Below are 21,086 nucleotides of genomic sequence, written 5' to 3'. Positions count from 1 at the left end.
TCCCCCCCAAGCAGGTCAGGTGGGATTGGGCCACTCTCTGCTGGTGGGGGTGGGGTGCCCCCGCTCAGCACCCTCCAGCCAACACCCCCTCTATTCCTTCCTGTGAGGCCAACCCAGCTACGGGGCCCCCCCGTGCCTCACCCCCAGCCCTGGCGAGAATGGAAGGGGGGGGCTGCTTTGCCCACAGCTGCTGGGGGCTCAGGGGCGAGCGGTTGAACCTTGTCCCCAGCAGGAGGGCTGGGCCATGCCTCAACAAAGCCCCCCTGTGCCAGGCTGGCTCAGTGGCCTTGGGCCCCACAGTGGGGATGCGTCCAGGTGCCCCAGCCTCACAGGCAGGGGAGGGGCAGAGAAGCCAAAGCCAGACCCATGGCAAGTTCCCACAGCTCCTTTATTAGGCCTTGGAGGCCACAGCCCAGGACCCAGGGTACCGTGGTGGGTTGGGGGCTCACCCAGCGAGCAGAGAACAGGGTGCCAGGGGTTCAGAGTGCAGGGGTTGGGCCCACAGGCACCCCCAGAGCGTGTGTGGGGGGGAATTGCTGGTTCTTAGAACAGCCCCGGGGGGCGCGATCCGAGCAGCCCTGCGGCGAGTCGCAGTCAGTAAAGCCGAGCCCACGCTGGCCCTGTGGGATGAGGCGAGTGCTGGGGTCCGGCAGCCCCCGCTTTCTATGCCGTGGGGGGGGAGGGGCCTGCGACGGCCTCCCCCCCCTCCAGCGCCACCTGCCTGGCGCCGCCTTGCAGAGAGACCCAGGCTGTGCCCCCTGCGGAGAGACCGGCAGCTCAGCGACAGGGGCCCTTGCTGGGGTATCGCCCCCCCAGCCCTCCCTTCCCTTCTGCAGGGCACCCTGGCCAGGCCGCCTCTTCCCCCGCCAACCCCATTCCCGGGGGAGCCCAGCCAGGGCAGCCCCTCCCCCGCCCCCTGGGGGAGCCCCGCAGTGGGGTGGCACAGGGCGGAGTGGGAGGCCGGAGCCGCGGTACCTGCGGGGGGATCCCACGCCGCTTGCAGCTGGAGCTTGGCACCGCCGCTCAGGGCGCCCTGCGGGACGAGAGGGGCGCTGAAGGGGGGCAGGGGCACAGCTCTCACCTAGGCAGTGGGACTAAGCCAGGCTGCCAACAGACCGGCTGGGACTGGCAAAGTGCCCCCTCCCTGCTCCCACTGGCTCCCCGTGGGGCAGGTACTCTGGGGTCCAGGGCCTGGGCAGCCTGCCGCAGGTGACGGGAGGGGGCTGCAATGGGGGCACCTGCGGAGGGAGCCGGAGCTGATGCCCCATGGAAACAGCTCCTGACATGGGCCCCAATTGGAGCCGGTTCCCCCCGAGAGGGGAAAGGCCCCATTCCCCACCCCCCCGAGCCAGCCAGCCCCCTGCCCTGGGGCAGATCAGAGCCAGTGCCCCCGAGAGGGGAAAGGCCCCATTCCCCACCCCCCCGAGCCAGCCAGCCCCCTGCCCTGGGGCAGATCGGAGCCAGCACCTCCTAGAGGGGAAAGGCCCCATTCCCCACCCCCCTGAGCGAGCCAGCCAGCCCCCTGCCCTGGGGCAGATCAGAGCCAGTGCCCCCTAGAGGGGAAAGGCCCCATTCCCCCCCCCCCCCCCCCGAGCCAGCCAGCCCCCTGCCCTGGGGCAGATCGGAGCCAGTGCCCCCTAGAGGGGAAAGGCCCCATTCCCCCCCCCCCCCCCGAGCCAGCCAGCCCTGGGGCAGATCGGAGCCAGTGCCCCCTAGAGGGGAAAGGCCCCATTCCCCACCCCCCCGAGCCAGCCAGTCCCCTGCCCTGGGGCAGATCAGAGCCAGTGCCCCCGAGAGGGGAAAGGCCCCATTCCCCACCCCCCCGAGCCAGCCAGTCCCCTGCCCTGGGGCAGATCGGAGCCAGCACCTCCTAGAGGGGAAAGGCCCCATCCCCCCCCCCCCCCCCGAGCCAGCCAGCCCCCTGCCCTGGGGCAGATCAGAGCCAGTGCCCCCTAGAGGGGAAAGGCCCCATCCCCCCCCCCCCCCCCGAGCCAGCCAGCCCCCTGCCCTGGGGCAGATCGGAGCCAGTGCCCCCTAGAGGGGAAAGGCCCCATTCCCCCCCCCCCCCCGAGCCAGCCAGCCCTGGGGCAGATCGGAGCCAGTGCCCCCTAGAGGGGAAAGGCCCCATTCCCCACCCCCCCGAGCCAGCCAGTCCCCTGCCCTGGGGCAGATCAGAGCCAGTGCCCCCGAGAGGGGAAAGGCCCCATTCCCCCCCCCCCCGAGCCAGCCAGTCCCCTGCCCTGGGGCAGATCGGAGCCAGCACCTCCTAGAGGGGAAAGGCCCCATTCCCCACCCCCCCGAGCCAGCCAGCCCCCTGCCCTGGGGCAGATCAGAGCCAGTGCCCCCTAGAGGGGAAAGGCCCCATTCCCCACCCCCCTGAGCCAGCCAGCCCCCTGCCCTGGGGCAGATCGGAGCCAGTGCCCCCTAGAGGGGAAAGGCCCCATTCGCCGCCCCCAGCCCTGGGGCAGAGTGGAGTTGGTGCCTCCTGAAGGGGAAAGGCCCCATGTCCTGAACTTGCCACCCCCTGACATTAAAGTTCCTCATAGGTTTTGGCTCCGTTACCTTCTCTCCTGGCTCCAGCTCCAGCTCCAGCTCCGTGAGCTCTGGCCACCTCCTGGCCTCCTGCCCTGCTATGCCGTTGTGTCCTGACTCCAGGAGGAGCTCGGCCGGGCTGGCCCCTGGCGCCAGGCAAGGCCCGTGGGAGGGCTCCACCCGTGCCTCTCCACCTACGGGGAGACGGGTGAGGGCTGAGTGCCTGGCACTCGCTCTGCTGCCAGAGCAGCGGGCGACAGTCCAAGCTGGCTCAGGGGCTGCTGGGCTCCATCAGGTACCCCACTCCGCCAGCCTGGCTGACGGCAATTCAGGAACCCCGCCGCCTCCCCCCGGCGCAGAACGCCCCCGAGTGACAGCCGGCCAAGCAGCATTGCGTGGTGCCCTCCCCAGGGGGTTTCCTGCCGGGGGCTGTGTTGGGGGTGGGGGGCAGACCCGCTGGGGGGTTTCCTGCTGGGGGCCGTGCTGGGGGAGCGGGACAGACCTGCCAGCCCAGGTGACCCCAGTGCTGGCTCAGCCCGGCAGCTCCTGGTGTGTGCACGCGCGATGGCACCGTTCTGCCCCGAACACCCACCTGCCCCGGGGTCCTCGCCAGGCAGGGGGGCTGCAGCTGTGGAGGGGCCGGGCTGCCAGGGCCAGGAGGGCGCTGGCTGGGGCAGAGGTTCCACGGAGAGGGAACCTGCGCTGGAGAGAACCGGGCAGCTTGGAGCAGGCTGCCCCACGGCCAGTGATGGGCGAGTGGGATCAGCAAGAGGCCCAGTCTGCACATCTGGGAGCCGGTCGTGGGGCCCCTCAGTGGGCACCGACTCTGCCAGGAGGGAGCCCTCAGAGGGGCCCTGGAGCAATAGGGGAGCCTCCTCCATGGGCGGAAATATAGCTGGGGGCTGGTTTGGAGACCCCACCCCATGGGGGATGCTGGGGGACAGAGACACTGGGGAAGGGGGGCTAGCCAGGGGTAGAGAGAGAAGAGGTGGAGACCCGGCTCTGGGAGGGCTGACAGGGCATGGGGGGCTGGCAGAGGGTGGAGACCCAGCTCTGGGAAAGACAGGGGGTGGAGAAGACCCGGCTCTGGGAGGGCTGGCAGGGGATGGAGACCCGGCCCTGGGAGGGCTGGCAGGGGATGGAGACCCGGCCCTGGCAGAGGGGGCAGGGGTTGGAGACCCGGCTCTGGCAGAGGGGGCAGGGGTTGGAGACCCGGCCCTGGGAGGGCTGGCAGGGGGTGGAGACCCGGCTCTGGCAGAGGGGGCAGGGGGTGGAGACCCGGCTCTGGGAGGGCTGGCACGGGGTGGAGACCCGGCCCTGGGAGGGCTGGCACGGGGTGGAGACCCGGCCCTGGGAGGGCTGGCAGGGGGTGGAGGGCTAGCAGGGGATGGAGACCCAGCTCTGGGAGGGCTGGCAGGGGGTGGAGACCCGGCTCTGGCAGAGGGGGCAGGGGGTGGAGACCCGGCCCTGGGAGGGCTGGCAGGGGGTGGAGACCCGGCTCTGGCAGAGGGGGCAGGGGGTGGAGACCCGGCTCTGGCAGAGGGGGCAGGGGGTGGAGACCCGGCCCTGGGAGGGCTGGCAGGGGGTGGAGACCCGGCCCTGGGAGGGCTGGCAGGGGGTGGAGGGCTGGCAGGGGATGGAGACCCAGCTCTGGGAGGGATGGCAGGGGATGGAAACCCGGCTCTGACAGAGGGGGCAGGGGATGAAGGCCTGGCAGGGGATGGAGACCTGGCTCTGGCAGAGGGGGCAGGGGATGTAGACCAAGTTCTGGGAGGGCTGGCAGGGGGTCGAGACCCGGCTCTGGCAGAGGGGGCAGGGGTTGGAGACCCAGCTCTGGGAGGGCTGGCAGGGGGTGGAGACCCGGCCCTGGGAGGGCTGGCAGGGGATGGAAATCCGGCTCTGGCAGAGGGGGCAGGGGATGAAGGCCTGGCAGGGGATGGAGACCTGGCTCTGGCAGAGGGGGCAGGGGGTGGAGACCCAGCTCTGGGAGGGCTGGCAGGGGGTCGAGACCTGGCTCTGGCAGAGGGGGCAGGGGGTGGAGACCCAGCTCTGGGAGGGCTGGCAGGGGGTGGAGACCTGGCTCTGGCAGAGGGGGCAGGGGGTGGAGACCTGGGTTCAGCCAGGCTGATTGGAGGCAGAGTCATGGTTCCATCTGGACTGATGTGGAACAGATCTTTGGTCCTGGGCTGAATAGCTGGGGCCAGGGGCCCTGTCCTGGGCGGGCTGGTGGGGGGCAGGGGCCCTGTCCTGGGCGGGCTGGTGGGGGGCAGGGGTTTGGCCCAAGGCGGGCTGGTGGGGGGCAGGGGCCCTGTCCCGCGCGGGCTGGTGGGGGGCAGGGGTTTGGCCCATGGCGGGCTGGTGGGGGACAAGGGCCCTGTCCCGGGCGGGCTTGTGGGGGGCAGGGGTTTGGCCCTGGGCAGGCTGGCGGGGGGCAGGGGTGTGGGTCTGCGTGGACTGGCAGGAGGGGCAGCCGTGCTGGAGCGGGACTCGGTGCGAGGGCTGGAGGGGGCCGGGAGGAAGTCACCCGGCGAAGCGGGGGGCTCTGGCCGGCGGAAGATGTAGGCAGACTCAGTCAGGCTGCGCTGGTAGCGCAGGTAGGGCCTGTGGGGTGCTCCTGGGGGGAAAGCACAGAGGAGATTGTCAGCAGCTGCTTCCCCTGCCCCTCCCGCACCATCACCCACCACTGTCATGCAGCCACCTCGGGGGGGAACTCAGCAGCTGCTTAACCCGTAGGCCCCTAATAGCTCCCTCATGCCCCCAGCAAATGGCAGGCTTGGTTTGCAGGCAGCAAACCTGATCCGAGAGCTCCCAGCAAGGCAGGGTTTCAGGACAGGAAGTGAAGCCAAATCCCGCATCCAGCGGAAAGTGCCCAGGGGAGCGCAGGCGCCGGGGGCTGAGACACTCACCTGGCCTGACACCCAGGGGCGAGGGGGGCGACTGGGCACCCGAAGTGGAGCTGGAGCGTTCCCGCTGCCTGAAGAACTCCCGGGGATTCTGTGAGCGCTGGGAGACCAGCGTGGCCGCCTCCTGCAACGCACAGAGTGAGGGGGGGCCTGAGGGGCCGGGCAGGGGGCTCTGCATCCCGGCCCCAGTGGGGAGGATGTTAGTGTCGGCCTGGCCCAGCAGGAGGCGTCCTGGCCAGGCGGGGGGCAGGAGGCTAGGACAGGCCTGGCCCAGAAGGGGGCGCTCTCTCTCTCTAGGCTCCCATCACTTACCACTGCCTTCTCGATGGACTCGCTGCGCCGGAACCGGTCCCGCATGGCCTCCTCGTGCTCCCGCTGCTGCTGCTCCTGGGACGGGATGGGGTAGAGACCCTCAGAGAGCTGGGGCACTTAGCAGTGGGGGCAGCTCGAGGGGGGCTGGGCCCCCACGTCCTCTGCCCCCCAGCTCCTTGCACGCTGCCTGCCTTGGTTCATGCTCCTTCCTGGGGGCTGGCTCCCAGCCGCGAGACGCACTGTGCCCCTCCGTACTCAGCCTGTGCCCACCCCAGCTCCGGCGCGGCCCCCAGCCCTCCCCTGCCGGCCCCGTCTCCTGCTCGGCCCCACCTCACCGCCAGCCCAGTGCTGGCTGCCGGCTCCCTGACGTAGGGGCAGGGCGGGCACAGCTTCCACTCACCCATCGGGCTTTCTCCTTCCTCCGCTCCTCGGCCTCCAGCCGCGCCTGCTCCTTCCTGCAGGGAGGGACCCAGGTCAGCCAAGGAGCTCGCGAGCCCTGGCGGGGCCTGGCTCCGCCGGGTGCAGGGCCCCCAGGCAGGCCTGCGGGATGGGGCAGGGGCGCCAGGCCTGGCAGCCCTGGGGGACTCACCTCTGCTCCTCGATCAGCCTCTCCTTCTCCTTGAACTTGCGCTCTCGCTCAGCCGCCTCTCTCTTCTCCTCCTCCATGCGCTCACGTTCCCAGCGCCTGCGCTCCTCCAGCAGCCGCCGGCGCTCCTCCTCCTTCCGCTGCTCCTCTTCCCTCTGGGTGCAGCACAGGGCACGGGGGGCTGAGCTCCGGGGGACCCCAAACAGCCTCCAGCACCGGGGCGGGGGCAGGGCAGCGAGGGGATCCCTGCAGGGCAGGGGCAGGGACCGATCCCCGAGTCCAGGTGCTGAGCTCCCACCAACACCCGGAGCAAGGTGGGGAGGTCAGCACCTGGCCCAGACCCCCTGCCCAGGCACTGTCCCCACCCTCTGCGTTTCCAACCAGCCCTACTGCCAAGGCAGGGGCCAAGTCGCCTCCCGCAGGGCAGTACTGTGGGGATGCACCGGGGGCAGCATATACAACAGAGCACTGGCCACATTCCCACAGGGAACCTGCCTGAGACCCCCCTTCACTGGAACATTTGGGGGACTCAGCCCCGACGGGAGCCACGGGGGGGCAGGGCAGGATCAGAGCCCAGAACCCCACAGGGATCAGCCTGAGGCGGGGAGGCCAGAGCCTGGCCCTGGGAGCAAGGAGCACAGAGGGACTTGTGGTCCGCGAGCTCCAGTCAGGTGGTCCGCGGATAGTCCCTTCTAAGGTGCGCACCTGGCCCGCCACACACGAGAGAATGAAGGGCCACCCACCACATGTAAGGTGAGGTGGTGGCCTTGGGAGGACTAGGGGATAGGTGGGAGGGGGCTGTGGGGTGAGGTGGGGGAAATAGGAAGTAGGTAGGGGCAGTGGGGTGAGAAGAGGGGGTGGGGGAGAATTTGGGACGGCGGCCAGAGAAAGAGACAACTTTCTCAAGCTCCAGGGCTGCAGCAGCCAGGGAAAGAACCTGCTCCTTCCCAGCCCAGCTCGGGGACTGCCATGGCAGGAGAGAGACCCCCCCCCCCCCTCCTTCCCAGCCCAGCTCGGGGGCTGCCACGGCGGGGAGAGAGGACTGATATTAAAATATGAGCTGTGTGCTTTTATTTGTAGAACAAAATAAATTAATTATTAATAAGTTTTTGTACCTAGCACTTTTATCCAAAGCGCTTTGCACTCGCGAGCTAACGGGACAAGCAACATTTGGAAAGGACCCTCAGCAATTTTCAAGTGGTCCATGAAAAAAAAGTTTGAGAACCACTAGACTAATCCAAATGTCCCACTCATTCCGCATTCCCGCACCTCCTGATTAAACCTGCTCCAGGGGGCGCTGTGGGGCGCGGGGCAGGAGCCCTGGCTGTGGGGGGAGCTCCGGGCTAGTCCAGCCCCAGCCTCTCCCAGCAAGGGGTGCTGTGGGGAGCAGGGCAGGAGCCCTGGCTGTGGGTGCAGTTCCCGGCTGCAGAGGTATGGGGCAGGGCCTGGGGTGGGGCTCATGACCTGTGCAGGGGGTCTCCTGGGACTGCGCTGTCTGCTCACCTCGGCCTGCGCCCAGAACGAGTCCCGTTTGGTCCTGCGGATCTCCAGGGCAGGGTTCGTTTTTCTGTAGTTGGTGCCCTGCGGGGAGATGCAGAAATGGGTCCAAGGGGGGCTCAGAGCAGCCCTTTCCCTGGGACATCTCCATCCCTGTGCTGGGCCATGGCAGCTCAGTGAGGGGGGAGGGTCCCAGGGCCCTGCATGCGGCATCACCCCCCCCTTGCCCCGACCAGGCTCCCGTCTGCGCCCGGTGCAGCACATGCCAGCCTGGCGCGTCTGCAGGGAGCAAGTGCCAATGCAGCCCAGAGGGAAACCCCAGCGGCCCCTCCCTCCATGCACCCCACAGCTTCTGTCCGTCTGGCCCCAGTCCACGCACTTTCCCTCACCCCCACCCCCCGCCAACCCCACCCGCCCCCCACTCACCACCAGTTCCTCAGAGCTGCTGGCTGGTGCTCGCCTGGGGACGCTGCCCCCTGCTGGCGCGAGCCGGGACAGCACGTGGTGGAGCCCCTCCTGCGTCACCTCCTCGGGGCGGCGGGCGCTCAGCACCAGGCTGGCCTCCTGCACGAGGGAGGGGAGGACAGCTTCACCTCTGCTCACCCCGGGCCTGGGAGCCGGGGAGCCCCCCAAGGGGAGCCCAGCTGTCCTTCCCACCCCAGCCTGGGAGCGGGGAAGGCGGCTCTCCCGGCACAGGCCCTGGATGCATCCTGCTCCCAGCTCCGGCCCGTGCCCGCATCGGGCGGGACGCTGGCTGGCTGGTTGCAGCCTGTCTCTGGCAGATTCCTGCCCATCCCTGGCTCCATTCCCAGGTATTTATAGGTTCTTGGGCTCCAGAGGGTGGAGACTGTTCCCCTCTGGCTGCTGGGGCTAGGCCATGCAGGGGGCTGGGTGCCCGGGCTGGGGGAGGGTGGGACAGAGAGGGCCACTCACCAGGGGCCGGCTCCTGGCCCTTGGGGGGAGGGGAGCACCCCTGCACTGAGCGAAGGCTCCAGCGCTGGGAACGGGGGAGACACAAGCAACAGACGGGGTGAGGGGGGTTGGAGAGGGGCCCCAGCTGCCCCTCCACCCCCTTCCTGCCCGGGGAAAGCCCCCCAGGTCCGGGGCCAGGGAGCCGGGCCAGGCTGGGAATGGCAGAGCCCGAGTTAGCAGTGGTGGGAATGTGCTGAGCAAAGCGTCCGAAGGCCAGGGGCTGCCCAGGGCAGGGGTCCCAGCTCGGGGGGGGGGGGGGGGGGGGGGGGGGGGGGGGGCTGAGGGGGTGTCCGAGGGAGCTGGGGGAGAGCCAGGGAGCGAGTGGGACGGAAACAAAGCCAAACACCAGGGACGTGGCAGGGGCCAGGGCAGTGCGGGGGAGCGGCCAGACAGCCACAGCCCGGAGCTGAAACGGCGACAAAGGCTGGACACACCCCACCCCACAGCGCCCCCTGCTGGGAAAGGCAGGAGCTAGAGTGGCCAGGAGCCCCCCTCAACAGCCAGCGCTCCTGCCCCGCCCCCCAAAGCGCCCCCTGCTGGGAGAGGCCAGAGCTGGAGTGGGCAGGAACAAACCCCTCCCCCCAGCCAGCGCTCCCGCCCCGCCCCCCACAGTGCCCCCTGCTGGGAGAGGCCGGATTTGGCATGGCCAGGAACAACCCCCCTTCCCACAGCTAGCGCTCCTGCCCCACCCCCCCACAGCGCCCCCTGCTGGGAGAGGCCGGAGCTGGAGTGGCCAGGAAACCCCTCAACAGCCAGCTCCTACCCTGCTCCCCACAGCGCCCCCTGCTGGAGCAGGCTGGGACTGGAGTAGCCCAGAGCTCCCCCACAGCGCCCCCTTTCAGACAGTCTCTGTGACTCCTGTCTCTCATGTACCCCTTGCAATGCCCAAGTTCCCTGTGGTGCCGCCCGCCGGGCAGGAGCTCACCTTGAAGAAGGCCTTGATGGCAGGCAGATGCCCCGCACAGGTCTGTCTGTAGGACTCCGGCACCTTCTCCCCCACCTGGGCACCAAGCAGACATCAGCTCAGCCGGGCAGCCGGTGCCAGAGCAGGGCCCCAGACCAGGCCAGCTCACTCCACCCCCTGTTGGGCTTTGCGCCTCCATGTCTGGCTGCCGTGTGCTCCCCCTGCAGCCCCTGGAGAAGGGGCCCCCCAGAAGAGACCCGGCTCCCCCGCCTCTCTGTGGATACAGAATTTCACTGAGCTCGGCAGGTGGCCCCTGCACTCGTCGCCAGGGCTGGGGCTCGCCTAAGAGTCCACTCCCCTGCAGGGCGCTGTCCCAGGAGTCAGCCCAAAGGTTCCCTTCCTCAGTTTCCCTCCATTCCCCTCAGTCGTCCAAGTGCCCACTTGCCCCCCGTCCCCCTGATCTCCCCTCAGACATCCTGCAGACCCTTACGTCCCCTTGGTTGTCACTTGGCCCCCTTAATCGAACCCCCAACTGACCCCACCCTGCAGTGTGCAATTGTCTTTGGGAGTGCCTGCCTGGAGCCGGAGAGCGCTGAGCGCAGGGTCCGTGCTCCCAGAGCTGGAGGCCCCCTGCTCCGGAGGGCGGGGCCCTGCTGCCCAGAACCACGGACCCCGGGGGGCTCTGGGTGGGCAGCTCGCCCAGGACAGTATCGATTCGCTCGGGGGCTCCCCCAGGGATCAGATTCGCAGCCAGGCTCTGCTCAGACAGCACCAGGGCCGGGTGTGGGGGAACTGGCAGCCGGCCCCAGAGCTCTCGGAACTGGGGAGTCAGGTGTCGGGGGCAAGAAAGCACCCCAATCTGCTGAGAGGCCAAAGCTGGAGTAGGGGGAGCTCCCCCACAGCCAGGGCTCCCACCCCATGCCCCACAGTGCCCCCTGCTGCAAGAGGCCAGAGCTGGAGTAGCTCATTGTGGAAGTGGGGGTGGCCAGGGCCTGCCGCCCCCAGCCCCCCACCGCTGGCCCTCCAGGGGGCCGCGGCTGCGTTGTGCAGAGCGGAGAACAGCCTGCGCCCCAGGTGGGGCCATGTCAGTAACGCGAGTGCGGCCCGTGGGGTATTCAGGGCACGTGGGGCACACGCAGCGCCCTGCGCCGGGGGCTGCACACACGCAGGCCTGCAGGGGGTACCCAGCCCCGACGAGCCCCGCCCCCCGTCGGATGCCACGGGGCTGGGAGAGACAAGGAGCTGCTTAGGGCCCCATATGTGACCCCCTGCCGTCCCCGAAACCCCCTGCTACCCACCCATCCACAGAGTCCCCCCAACCCGTGCCCCCCTCGCCCCGCCCCCATGAGCAGGAATGAGAAGCAGTAGCAGCTGGGCCCTGCCAGCGGGTGGGGAGGCCCCACAGCACTTGATGAGGAGCCTGGGACAGGCCCCAGGCCCCCAAGCAGCCCCCCAACCAGGGACCCAGGTCCCCAACCAGCCCCAGCCCCCCCAAACAGGGACCCAGAAAAATTCAGGTGGGTGCTGCATTGCCACAGGCACTAGGGGGCGCTATAAGCACCCCCAGTAAGTCTGACCCCTGGCGGAGGGCAAAGGGACCCTCCCCAGCTGGGGCTGGGGCCCTCCATGCCCACCCTGCCTGCAGGTGCAGGGCCTGCCCCCCGTCCCCTGACTCTCACCCAGTTGATGAGGACAACGCGGGGCTGCTCGGAGCCGGGGTCCGGGACGCGGCATAGGCCGTACATGACGTTGCTGCTGGAGAACTTCCTGGCCAGCTCCTCTGCCCCGCCGGCTGCAATAACACCGGGGGGGGGGGGGTTAGCAGGGCCCAGCCCCTCAGAGTGCTCCAGGGGACACTGGGCAGACCCCCACTGCTTGCTGCCCCCACTCCCTGTCTGGGGGAGGGGTATTGGGGCAGCCTCCCTATCCATCCTTATCCCTACTGCCCACACAGGGGGCGCTGGGCCAGGGCGGGGGGCAGCGGGGGTCACTCTCCCCGGGCCGTCAGGGCTGCACTAGGGGGTGCTGGGCTGCAGGGAGCAGGGCGGGGGGCTCAGCGGGGGGCGCTCTCCCCGGGCCGTCAGGGCTGCACTAGGGGGCGCTGGCTGCAGGGAGCAGGGCGGGGGGCTCAGCGGGGGGCGCTCTCCCCGGGCCGTCAGGGCTGCACTAGGGGGCGCTGGCTGCAGGGAGCAGGGCGAGGGGCTCAGCGGGGGGCGCTCTCCCCGGGCCGTCAGGGCTGCACTAGGGGGCGCTGGCTGCAGGGAGCAGGGCGGGGGGCTCAGCGGGGGGGCGCTCTCCCCGGGCCGTCAGGGCTGCACTAGGGGGCGCTGGGCTGCAGGGAGCAGGGCGGGGGGCTCAGCGGGGGGCGCTCTCCCCGGCCGTCAGGGCTGCACTAGGGGGCGCTGGGCTGCAGGGAGCAGGGCGGGGGCTCAGCGGGGGGCGTCTCCCCGGCCGTCAGGGCTGCACTAGGGGGCGCTGGCTGCAGGGAGCAGGGCGGGGGGCTCAGCGGGGGGCGCTCTCCCCGGGCCGTCAGGGCTGCACTAGGGGGCGCTGGGCTGCAGGGAGCAGGGCGGGGGGCTCAGCGGGGGGCGTCTCCCCGGCCGTTAGGGCTGCACTCGGGGGCGCTGGGCTGCAGGGAGCAGGGCGGGGGGCTCAGCGGGGGGCGCTCTCCCCGGCCGTCAGGGCTGCACTAGGGGGCGCTGGGCTGCAGGGAGCAGGGCGGGGGGCTCAGCGGGGGGCGTCTCCCCGGCCGTCAGGGCTGCACTAGGGGGCGCTGGGCTGCAGGGAGCAGGGCGGGGGGCTCAGCGGGGGGCGCTCTCCCCGGCCGTCAGGGCTGCACTAGGGGGCGCTGGGCTGCAGGGAGCAGGGCGGGGGGCTCAGCGGGGGGCGTCTCCCCGGCCGTCAGGGCTGCACTAGGGGGCGCTGGGCTGCAGGGAGCAGGGCGGGGGGCTTAGCGGGGGGCGTCTCCCCGGCCGTCAGGACTGCACTAGGGGGCGCTGGCTGCAGGGAGCAGGGCGGGGGGCTCAGCGGGGGGCGTCTCCCCGGCCGTCAGGGCTGCACTAGGGGGCGCTGGGCTGCAGGGAGCAGGGCGGGGGGCTCAGCGGGGGGCGCTCTCCCCGGCCGTCAGGGCTGCACTAGGGGGCGCTGGCTGCAGGGAGCAGGGCGGGGGGCTCAGCGGGGGGCGCTCTCCCCGGGCCGTCAGGGCTGCACTAGGGGGCGCTGGGCTGCAGGGAGCAGGGCGGGGGGCTCAGCGGGGGGCGCTCTCCCCGGCCGTCAGGGCTGGCCCCATTTGGCCCCAGGGGGCGCTGCGAAGCGAGCCCCAGTTCTGTGACTACTGATGAATCTCTCCTGCGTCTGGGTGCGGCCCCGGCGTGGGGGGTGCTGGCAGGTCTCTCAGCGGGACGCCGGCCCACGCTGCGGGGGGCGTTAGAGAGCTGCCGGGGGGCAGCGCCCGGGGACGGCTCCTTAGCTGTGGCCGTGCGGGGCGGGCGGCTGGGAGAGGGGGCTGTGGATCCAGGGCCTCGGCACCTCTTACCTCCCGAGTCCAGGAGCTTCAGCTCATTGTGCTTCCCATACGCAAAGATGGCCCTGGAGCGGGGCAGAAGGGGAGGTCAGACAGGGCGGGGGGTATTGGGGCAACCAATCTTCTCCTCCACCACCCCCAGCTCGAACACCTGCTTCCCCCCCCCCCCCCGGGCTGCCAGCCCAGCAACCCCCTCCACAGACACTGGCCCATTATACTGACCGCCCGAGCCGGGGGCTGGATCCAGAGTCTGGCAGGACAGAGACAGTCCAGACTGCCGGGAACAGTGACCCCAGGCCTGCGTGGGGCGTCTGTGTAACATACAGCAGGGGTTCTGACCCACGGCGGTGCAGGGCACAGAGCCCCACAGGGGGTGGTGTAGGGGACGGGGCAGTTCTGACCCACGGTGGTGCAGTGCGCAGAGCCCTGCGGGGGGCGGTGTAGGGGACGGGGCGGGTCTGACCCACGGCGGTGCAGAGCGCAGAGCCCTGCGGGGGGCGGTGTAGGGGACGGGGCGGGTCTGACCCACGGCGGTGCAGTGCGCAGAGCCCTGCGGGGGGCGGTGTAGGGGACGGGGCGGGTCTGACCCACGGCGGTGCAGAGCGCAGAGCCCTGCGGGGGGCGGTGTAGGGGACGGGGCGGTTCTGACCCACGGCGGCACACGGCCCGCACCCAGCAGGTCTATTGCAATACAGAGTCCAAAGGGGGTCAGACAACATGCTCCCCTCCCATCTCCTGTCCGGGGCTCTGGGGCAGATCCATCTCCGGGCCGAGGGAGTGGCCTGAGACAGCCTAGCGTCCCCCTCCACCATACCCCGCCTTGCCTCACTCCTCTGCGTTCCCCACCCCCCGCGGGGGGCCAGCCCTCGGTTACCCAGCGTATGCCAGTCACTCTGCCGCAGGCAGAGCCCTCCCCGCCCGTGCCAGCCCCAGCCCTGCACAGGCTGCTCCATCCCCAAGTGCTCGGGGTCAAACTGCAAAGGTCTCCTGCTCCCGAGTGCCCAGCCCCTGCACCCCCCCACCCCGCCCGGGACGGCCACAGAGGACGGGCCTTTCCTGCAGGCCCTTGAGAGGCTCAGACAGGAAAGCGGTTGGGGGCCAGGGGCTGCAGGCTCCTCTCCCACCCTGGGGACTTGGGCTCCCTCATGGCACATGCCACCCGCTCAGGGGCCAGTGGGACAGGAAAGCACCAGCCCCTGCCCCACACACTTCACCCCCAGCCTCTGCAGCTCCAGCTGCTCTGCCCCTGCCCAGAGACCCCCAGGACACCTGCAGGCCTGGCCTCCCCTCCGGTCAGCCCCTTCCCCCCATCTCGGCCTCCCCTCCGGTCAGCCCCTCCCCGTCCCGGCCTCTCCTCCGCCCCAGCCCCTTCCTGGCTCAGGGTATGGAAGTGCATCCGCTCCAGGACAATGGGGCTGCAGGATCTGGCACGATGGCAGGAGGACCCGTGGCCAGAGCACCCCTGCCAGGTCCCCCTGCCTGGCTCAGCGCAAAGGGGCGCACGTGGCCCACAAACAGCCCCAATGGGCAGCACTCCCACACTGATTCCCCCCCATCTCCCTCCTGACACAGCCAGCTCCTGCCCCACCCCCACAGCGCCCCCTGCTGGGAGAGGCCAGGGCTGGAGTCACCGGGAGCTCCCCCGCTCCAGCTCCTGCCCTGCCCTGCCTGCCCCCCCCAGTGCCCGCTGCTGGGAGAGGCCGGGGCTGGAGTCGCCGGGAGCTCCCCGCCCAGCTCTCTGGCCCTGTTCCCTGCAATGCTGCCATTCCAAGACACGACATATTCAATTAATTTGCTCAGCTTCCGCTGCGGTGCATCTGAAGCGATCCTGAGGCCCAGCAAGGGGGGGATAATGTGGGGGGAGTAACGTACACAGAAGCTGCCCTATAGGCCAGTCCCCCTGACCCGGGACCCATCACAGACCCTTTTGGTGCCTCTTGGCCAAGCCAGACAGACTGGGGCACGAGCCTGTGAGCAGCCCCAGCCCCTGGGGCAGGAGGAGCCTGGAGCCGCGGCCGGGGCGCTAGAACCGGGAGAAGCTGGCTCGGATCCCGGCGAATTGAGTCCCTCTCTCCAGGGAGGCTGTCTCCCCAAGCCTTCCCCAACCCGCCCGCGCTCCCCCCAGCTCCCTTTGTCTCTGCACGGCGCCAATTACCAGTACATGTGACAACACGCTCTGCTCCGAGCACACGCCGCTGCGGAGCTCTGGGAACACGCATGTGGCTCTGCGTGTTCATTTGAACACAGGCAGGTCTGGCATGCCAGAGACCGACGGGGGCGAGATCCTGCTCTGGTGTAAATCTGGAGCTGCTCTGGCTTCCCACAGCACGGCTGGGCCATGCGCTGGGCATGGCTTTCACTGACACGGGCGCCTTGTGGCCTGGGTGGGGCGCGGGAAATGGGTGCCAACCCTTGGGGAAGGCGTTGCACAGACAGTAAAAACACCCTGGTGCCAGGGAACCCCAGTGCAGGTGGGGGCTGGCCAGAGTCAGGGTGAGGGGCAGAGCAGTGGTACCATGCACCTGGGGGGCAGGGAAGGTGGCTAAGATGGGGGATATGGTGATGGGGGCTCAGCCCCTCCCCCCCAGCTCCTGCCTGCCGCTGCCCCCTGCATTCCTGCCTGGCTTGCGCCCAGCGTCCCCACAGGGCGACGTCACCGCTCAGTTGGGCCCAAAGAGAAACAGGCCAAGCCACAGAGCTGCATGTGGTTTCTGGAGGAAGCCCTGCTCCCGTCCCAGCGCCGTGGGGAGGGAGGAGGGGCGCTGGGGACGCGAGACTGGAGGGAGCCTGTCCTGCAGAGCCAAGCCTGGGCCCAGCGTCAGGGGGCTTGGGGGTCTTTCCTGCAGCCTTGTGCCAGGGACAGAGTCTGGCCTGGGAGGGCGAGTTAATGGGGGGGCTTCCTTCCTGCGGGGCTTGTCTCCCGTGGAGAGGGTGCGGGAGACGGGATGGCTGCTTGTCCCTAATGTCTGTTTAACTCCAATGCCTTCGTTGGAGGCCAAGGCCTTAGCCGGAGCCGCCCCTCTGCGAGGGAACGAGACTTGGCAGCACGCTCCAGGGCCGAAAACTAAAGGGCCCAGGGAGCTTCGCTACCCCCGCGCCCCCGCATGCCTCAGCGCCTCCTCCCGGCACGTCTCCACAGGGCCCATCCCGGTGCCACCGCGGGACCAGAGGGGCACCCCAGGGCAGTGCGATGGCCCCAGAGTCCGGGCTCAATCCGCACCCGGATAACTCGTGCAGCTCCCCTGAATCCCGCTGCTGGCTTCCAGTGACGCACCCGCAGTCCCTGCCCTGTGGCCTTACTTGGCGCTTTGGGATCCTGCTGGGAGAGGCCAGGGCTGGAGTCGCCAGGGGCCCCCACCCCAGCCAGCGCTCCTGCCCCGCCCCCCACAGCGCCCCCTCCTGGGAGGTGACAGAATTGCTGCTGTAGGAGGTCCAGTCTCCTGTCCCTATGGCCTTCCCCAGAGCCACTCCCTGGATTAGCAGAGCTCAGCAGCCCAGCTCCTGTCCGGCGAGTGCCGTGAACTCCTCTGGGTTAAGCGGCTTGGAAAACAAGTCCAAAATCCACGGTCATTTCATAACCAGGGTCCTCCCACCTTCCCCTCCCCCGCTCACTAGCCCCCCCCCCCCCCCCAAAAAAAAAACCCCAGCCAGCCACTCCGCAGAACTGCAACCTCGACATTTTCCGCTCGCAGAAATCCCACTGTCCTGGGGGAGGGGCAATTGGTGCTCCCGCCATGGGGGGGGGGGGGGGATGACTCCCTGTGGGAGGGCAGTGGCAGCTGGGAGGGGCGGGTTAAAGGCAGCCTGGCAGCGCCTTGCTAGAGGTGCGGGTTAAAACAGGAATTGTTCTCTGGCAGCCAGACAGCTGCTGTTTCCCCCAAACACCCTGCGGTCCAGCGAGCTTTCGAACAGCGGGGGCTGGGAGGCAGGACTCCTGGGTTCTATTCCCACCTCTGTGGAGAGAGTGGAGTCCGGGGGGGGGGGGGGGAGGGGAGAACAGAGAGGCAGGACTCCTGAGTTCTGGCTCTCACACTAACTTGCTGTGTGACCTTGGGCAAGCCACTTGCCTGCTCCGTGCCTCAGTTTCCCCAGCTCCTGCTCCCTGTGGCGAGGGAACAGTGCACAGAATGCAGGCTCGGTGGCTCTGTGACTCCCTGGAGAAGACCCAGGAGCCCACGGGCCTGGGCTCAGGGCAGCGCCCGAGCCCCGGGCAATGCCAGTGACACCAGCTTTGCCTTGAGTTCCTGGTCTCTCAACCCCACCAAGGGGGCAGCGGGGGGCAGAGAGCACCGCTGAGCCTCAGCTCCGAGCAAAGGGCTCCGGGAGAGTCTGTTCTGTCCCCCAAACCTCCTCACACACCCGCCCCATTGTGCCCCCCCCGCACAGCGCCCCACCCCACTGCACCGCCCCGCACAGCGCCCCACCCCCACCCTTCTCTGCCACTGTACAGCCCCCATCCCACTGCACCCCCCCCGCACAGCGCCCCACCCCCACCCTTCTCTGCTACTGTACAGCCCCCACCCCACTGCACCCCCCCGCACTGCCCCCCACCCCCACCCTTCTCTGCCACTGTACAGCCCCCATCCCACTGCACCCCCCCGCACAGCGCCCCACCCCCACCCTTCTCTGCCACTGTACAGCCCCCGCCCCACTGCACCCCCCCGCACTGCCCCCACCTCCACCCTTCTGTCACTGCCCCACCCCACTGCACCCCCCCGCACTGCCCCCACCCCCACCCTTCTCTGCCACTGTACAGCCCCCACCCCACTGCACCCCCCCGCACAGCGCCCCACCCCCACCCTTCTCTGCCACTGTACAGCCCCCATCCCACTGCACCCCCCCGCACTGCCCCCCACCCCCACCCTTCTCTGCCACTGTACAGCCCCCCTCCCACTGCACCCCCCCGCACAGCGCCCCACCCCCACCCTTCTCTGCCACTGTACAGCCCCCACCCCACTGCACCCCCCCGCACAGCGCCCCACCCCCACCCTTCTCTGCCACTGTACAGCCCCCATCCCACTGCACCCCCCCGCACAGCGCCCCACCCCCACCCTTCTCTGCTACTGTACAGCCCCCACCCCACTGCACCCCCCCGCACTGCCCCCCACCCCCACCCTTCTCTGCCACTGTACAGCCCCCATCCCACTGCACCCCCCCGCACAGCGCCCCACCCCCACCCTTCTCTGCCACTGTACAGCCCCCGCCCCACTGCACCCCCCCGCACTGCCCCCACCTCCACCCTTCTGTCACTGCCCCACCCCACTGCACCCCCCCGCACTGCCCCCCACCCCCACCCTTCTCTGCCACTGTACAGCCCCCGCCCCACTGCACCCCCCGCACTGCCCCCCACCCCCACCCTTCTCTGCCACTGTACAGCCCCCACCCCACTGCACCCCCCCGCACAGCGCCCCACCCCCACCCTTCTCTGCCACTGTGCAGCCCCCACCCCACTGCACCCCCCCGCACTGCCCCCCACCCCCACCCTTCTCTGCCACTGTACAGCCCCCGCCCCACTGCACCCCCCCGCACTGCCCCCACCTCCACCCTTCTCTGCCACTGTGCAGCCCCCACCCCACCGCGCCCCCCGCCCGGCCCGGCCCGGCCCGGCCCGGCCCGGCGCTCACCAGCCGGCGGAGGCGCGGCGGCCCGCGATGTCCTCCTTGGCGGCCAGCAGCGCCAGCCGGTGCGTGTCCAGGTCGGGCCGGCTCATGGCTCAGCCCCGCGCTCCCCGCTCTGCCGGGCCGGAAAGTTCCTGGCGAGGGAGCCCCGCGCCGGCCCCGCCTTGCCCGGCCCCGGTCCCAGCCCGCGGGGGGGAGGGAGGGACCCGGAGCCCTGCCCAGCTCCGGGCGGCGGGGGGGGGAGTTGGGCTAGTGGTTTGAGGGGGGGGCGGGGCGCCAGGACTCCTGGGTTCTCTCCCCCGCTCTGGGAGGGGAGTGGGGCACCAGAACTCCTGGGTTCTGTCCCCAGTAGTGTGAAGGGAGTGTGGGGCTCTGGTAAGAGCCCAGGAGGGCTGGGAGCCAGGACTTGGATTCTGTTCATGACGCAGTGTAATGCCTTAGAGTGAGTCCCTCCCTCTCTTTGTGCCTCAGTTTCCCCCTCTGTCCAGTGGGGATTCTGATCTAGGAGCTCCTGTGAGACTCAGTCACTGGGGCTTCTGCACCCAATGGACTTAGTCCAGAGTAGCTGGTGCACTTTAAATTTGCACTCTACTTAATCCACATTAACTCTGAAGTGTAGACAAGTCCTTAGCACCCACGTAGAGCTTGGAGCTGCCCAGCACAGCATGTCCTTCTCTCTGTCCGATCCCACTGGGGCTCGCCCCCATTTGTCTCCAGCTGAAAATCGGTGGCAGACCCAGTTTATGTAGGGCCTGCGGAAACGTGCAGGTGTTGCTGAAGCAGCCAGCAGGAGGTGCACCGGTGCTCGGGGCTGCCGGGGCACTACCTGGGACGCCCCAAGTGGGGGCTGGGGGGCAGTGGCCGTGCAGAAGCAACATCTCTGGGGTTCGGGAGGATGTGTGGGCCGAGTGTGCGAGGTCCCCAGGCTGGGGGGCGAATGGTCCCATGACACGGGGAGCCGGGCTCTGATGGGGCCTGCTGCATTGCTTGGGCCCCGCGTTCTGTCCCCAGGGGCTGTCATTGTCCCAGGCAATGTGGCCCTGGGAGGCAGCTCCCCAACGGCTCCATCTCCCATCCTGGGAGCCCATCAGGCTGAAGGGGGCAGCGCTGCCCCCCCCCCCTTTGGAATCTGGCGTTTGCTCAGCCCTTGGCCCTGGGGCAGCTGGCAGAGGCCGCAGCAGCGAGCGGCCTGTTCCCTTATTTGGTCAATGAAACCACCAACGAAAACCCCAAAGCCCCAGGAAAATATTCGCAGAGCCAGGACTGGCCAGCTGGAAAAATGCAGGGGCAGTACCCTCTGTGCACAGCTCCCAGCAGCTGGGATGAGACCCATCCTGGCCGTACCCGGGCACGCAGGGGGAGTGGCTGGGGCTGCCCCCCCCCGCAACAAACCACCGGGCCATACAGTCCTGCTCCATCTCAGCCGAGCCTGGCCCAGCAGCCCAGCTCCTTCCACGCTTCTCTGTACAACCTGGCATCCCCACCCCCAGCCCTGGACCGGACCCATGGGCCCATCGAGCTCAGTAATCCTCTCCCCAACCTGGGCCAGATCCAGGGGCCCATCTACCCCGGTATCCTGCCTCGTTCGAAGGCTCCCTCCCCTGCCACTGGCCAGTTGCCCAGGGCTGATCTCGGTGGGCGGGCAGGCCGTCCCCAGCATCCGCTCTCAGGCCCCTGCTGTGCGGGTGTCAGGGCTCGGCTCATGGGTGTCTCCGGCATGCTGGCCGACTGGCCTGTTCCCACGCACACCCCGCTCCACTGTGCCAGGAGCCCAGGGAGGCTGCTGCTCCTCACTGCCTCTTGGGGGCTGGTGAGATGGCGGGGCTGGGCCCAGCAGGGGTGGGGGAAACAAGAGGTCCCAGATCCTTGGCACCCCCACCTTCCACCCCGAGTGCCCACAGATGATCCTGTGCAGTTCCATATACACACCATCCTCTACCCCTGCACACAGCCCCCGATCCCCCAGCCCCAGCCCCCATCTCAGCACACAGCCTCCCAGACCCAGCCCCCATCTCAGCACACAGCCCCCATCTCAGCACAGCCCCCCAGCCCCCAGCCCTTTCCCCATCTCAGCACACAGCCCCCCAACTCCCAGCCCCCATCTCAGCACACAGCTCCCCAGACCCAGCCCCCATCTCAGCACACAGCCCCCCAGCTCCCAGCCCCCATCTCAGCACACAGCTCCCCAGACCCAGCCCCCATCTCAGCACACAGCCCCCATCTCAGCACAGCCCCCCAG

At 69.4% G+C, this 21,086-nt stretch overlaps 1 protein-coding gene across 5 annotated transcripts; it reads right to left on the bottom strand.

Moving 5' to 3' along the window:
• Positions 1–369: 369 nt before the first annotated feature.
• LOC114022507 (basic proline-rich protein) lies at positions 370–19,091 on the bottom strand. Of its 5 annotated transcripts, XM_043545029.1 has the most exons (16): positions 15,385–15,539; positions 13,242–13,294; positions 11,386–11,498; positions 9,728–9,802; positions 8,257–8,394; positions 7,837–7,914; positions 6,337–6,488; positions 6,148–6,202; positions 5,748–5,822; positions 5,439–5,559; positions 4,951–5,146; positions 4,576–4,917; positions 3,125–4,542; positions 2,563–2,726; positions 976–1,033; positions 370–758 (listed from the first exon to the last, which is right to left on the bottom strand). In XM_043545029.1, exons 1-16 carry the CDS (start codon positions 15,390–15,392, stop codon positions 664–666), a joined length of 3,141 nt encoding a protein of 1,046 aa, XP_043400964.1. In that variant the 5' UTR covers positions 15,393–15,539; the 3' UTR covers positions 370–663. The 5 variants fall into 5 exon arrangements, with proteins under 5 accessions (XP_043400964.1, XP_043400963.1, XP_043400965.1 ...); XM_043545028.1 differs by having other exon boundaries at positions 3,125–4,917; XM_043545030.1 differs by lacking the exon at positions 15,385–15,539 and adding an exon at positions 18,854–19,091 and having other exon boundaries at positions 3,125–5,146.
• Between the last annotated feature and the right edge of the window lie 1,995 nt (positions 19,092–21,086).

This window comes from Chelonia mydas, chromosome 4 (assembly GCF_015237465.2).
Source record: "Chelonia mydas isolate rCheMyd1 chromosome 4, rCheMyd1.pri.v2, whole genome shotgun sequence".
NCBI lineage: Eukaryota > Metazoa > Chordata > Testudines > Cheloniidae > Chelonia > Chelonia mydas.
Note: the sequence above shows the minus strand (reverse complement) of the source record. Positions and strands in the feature narration are given on the sequence as shown.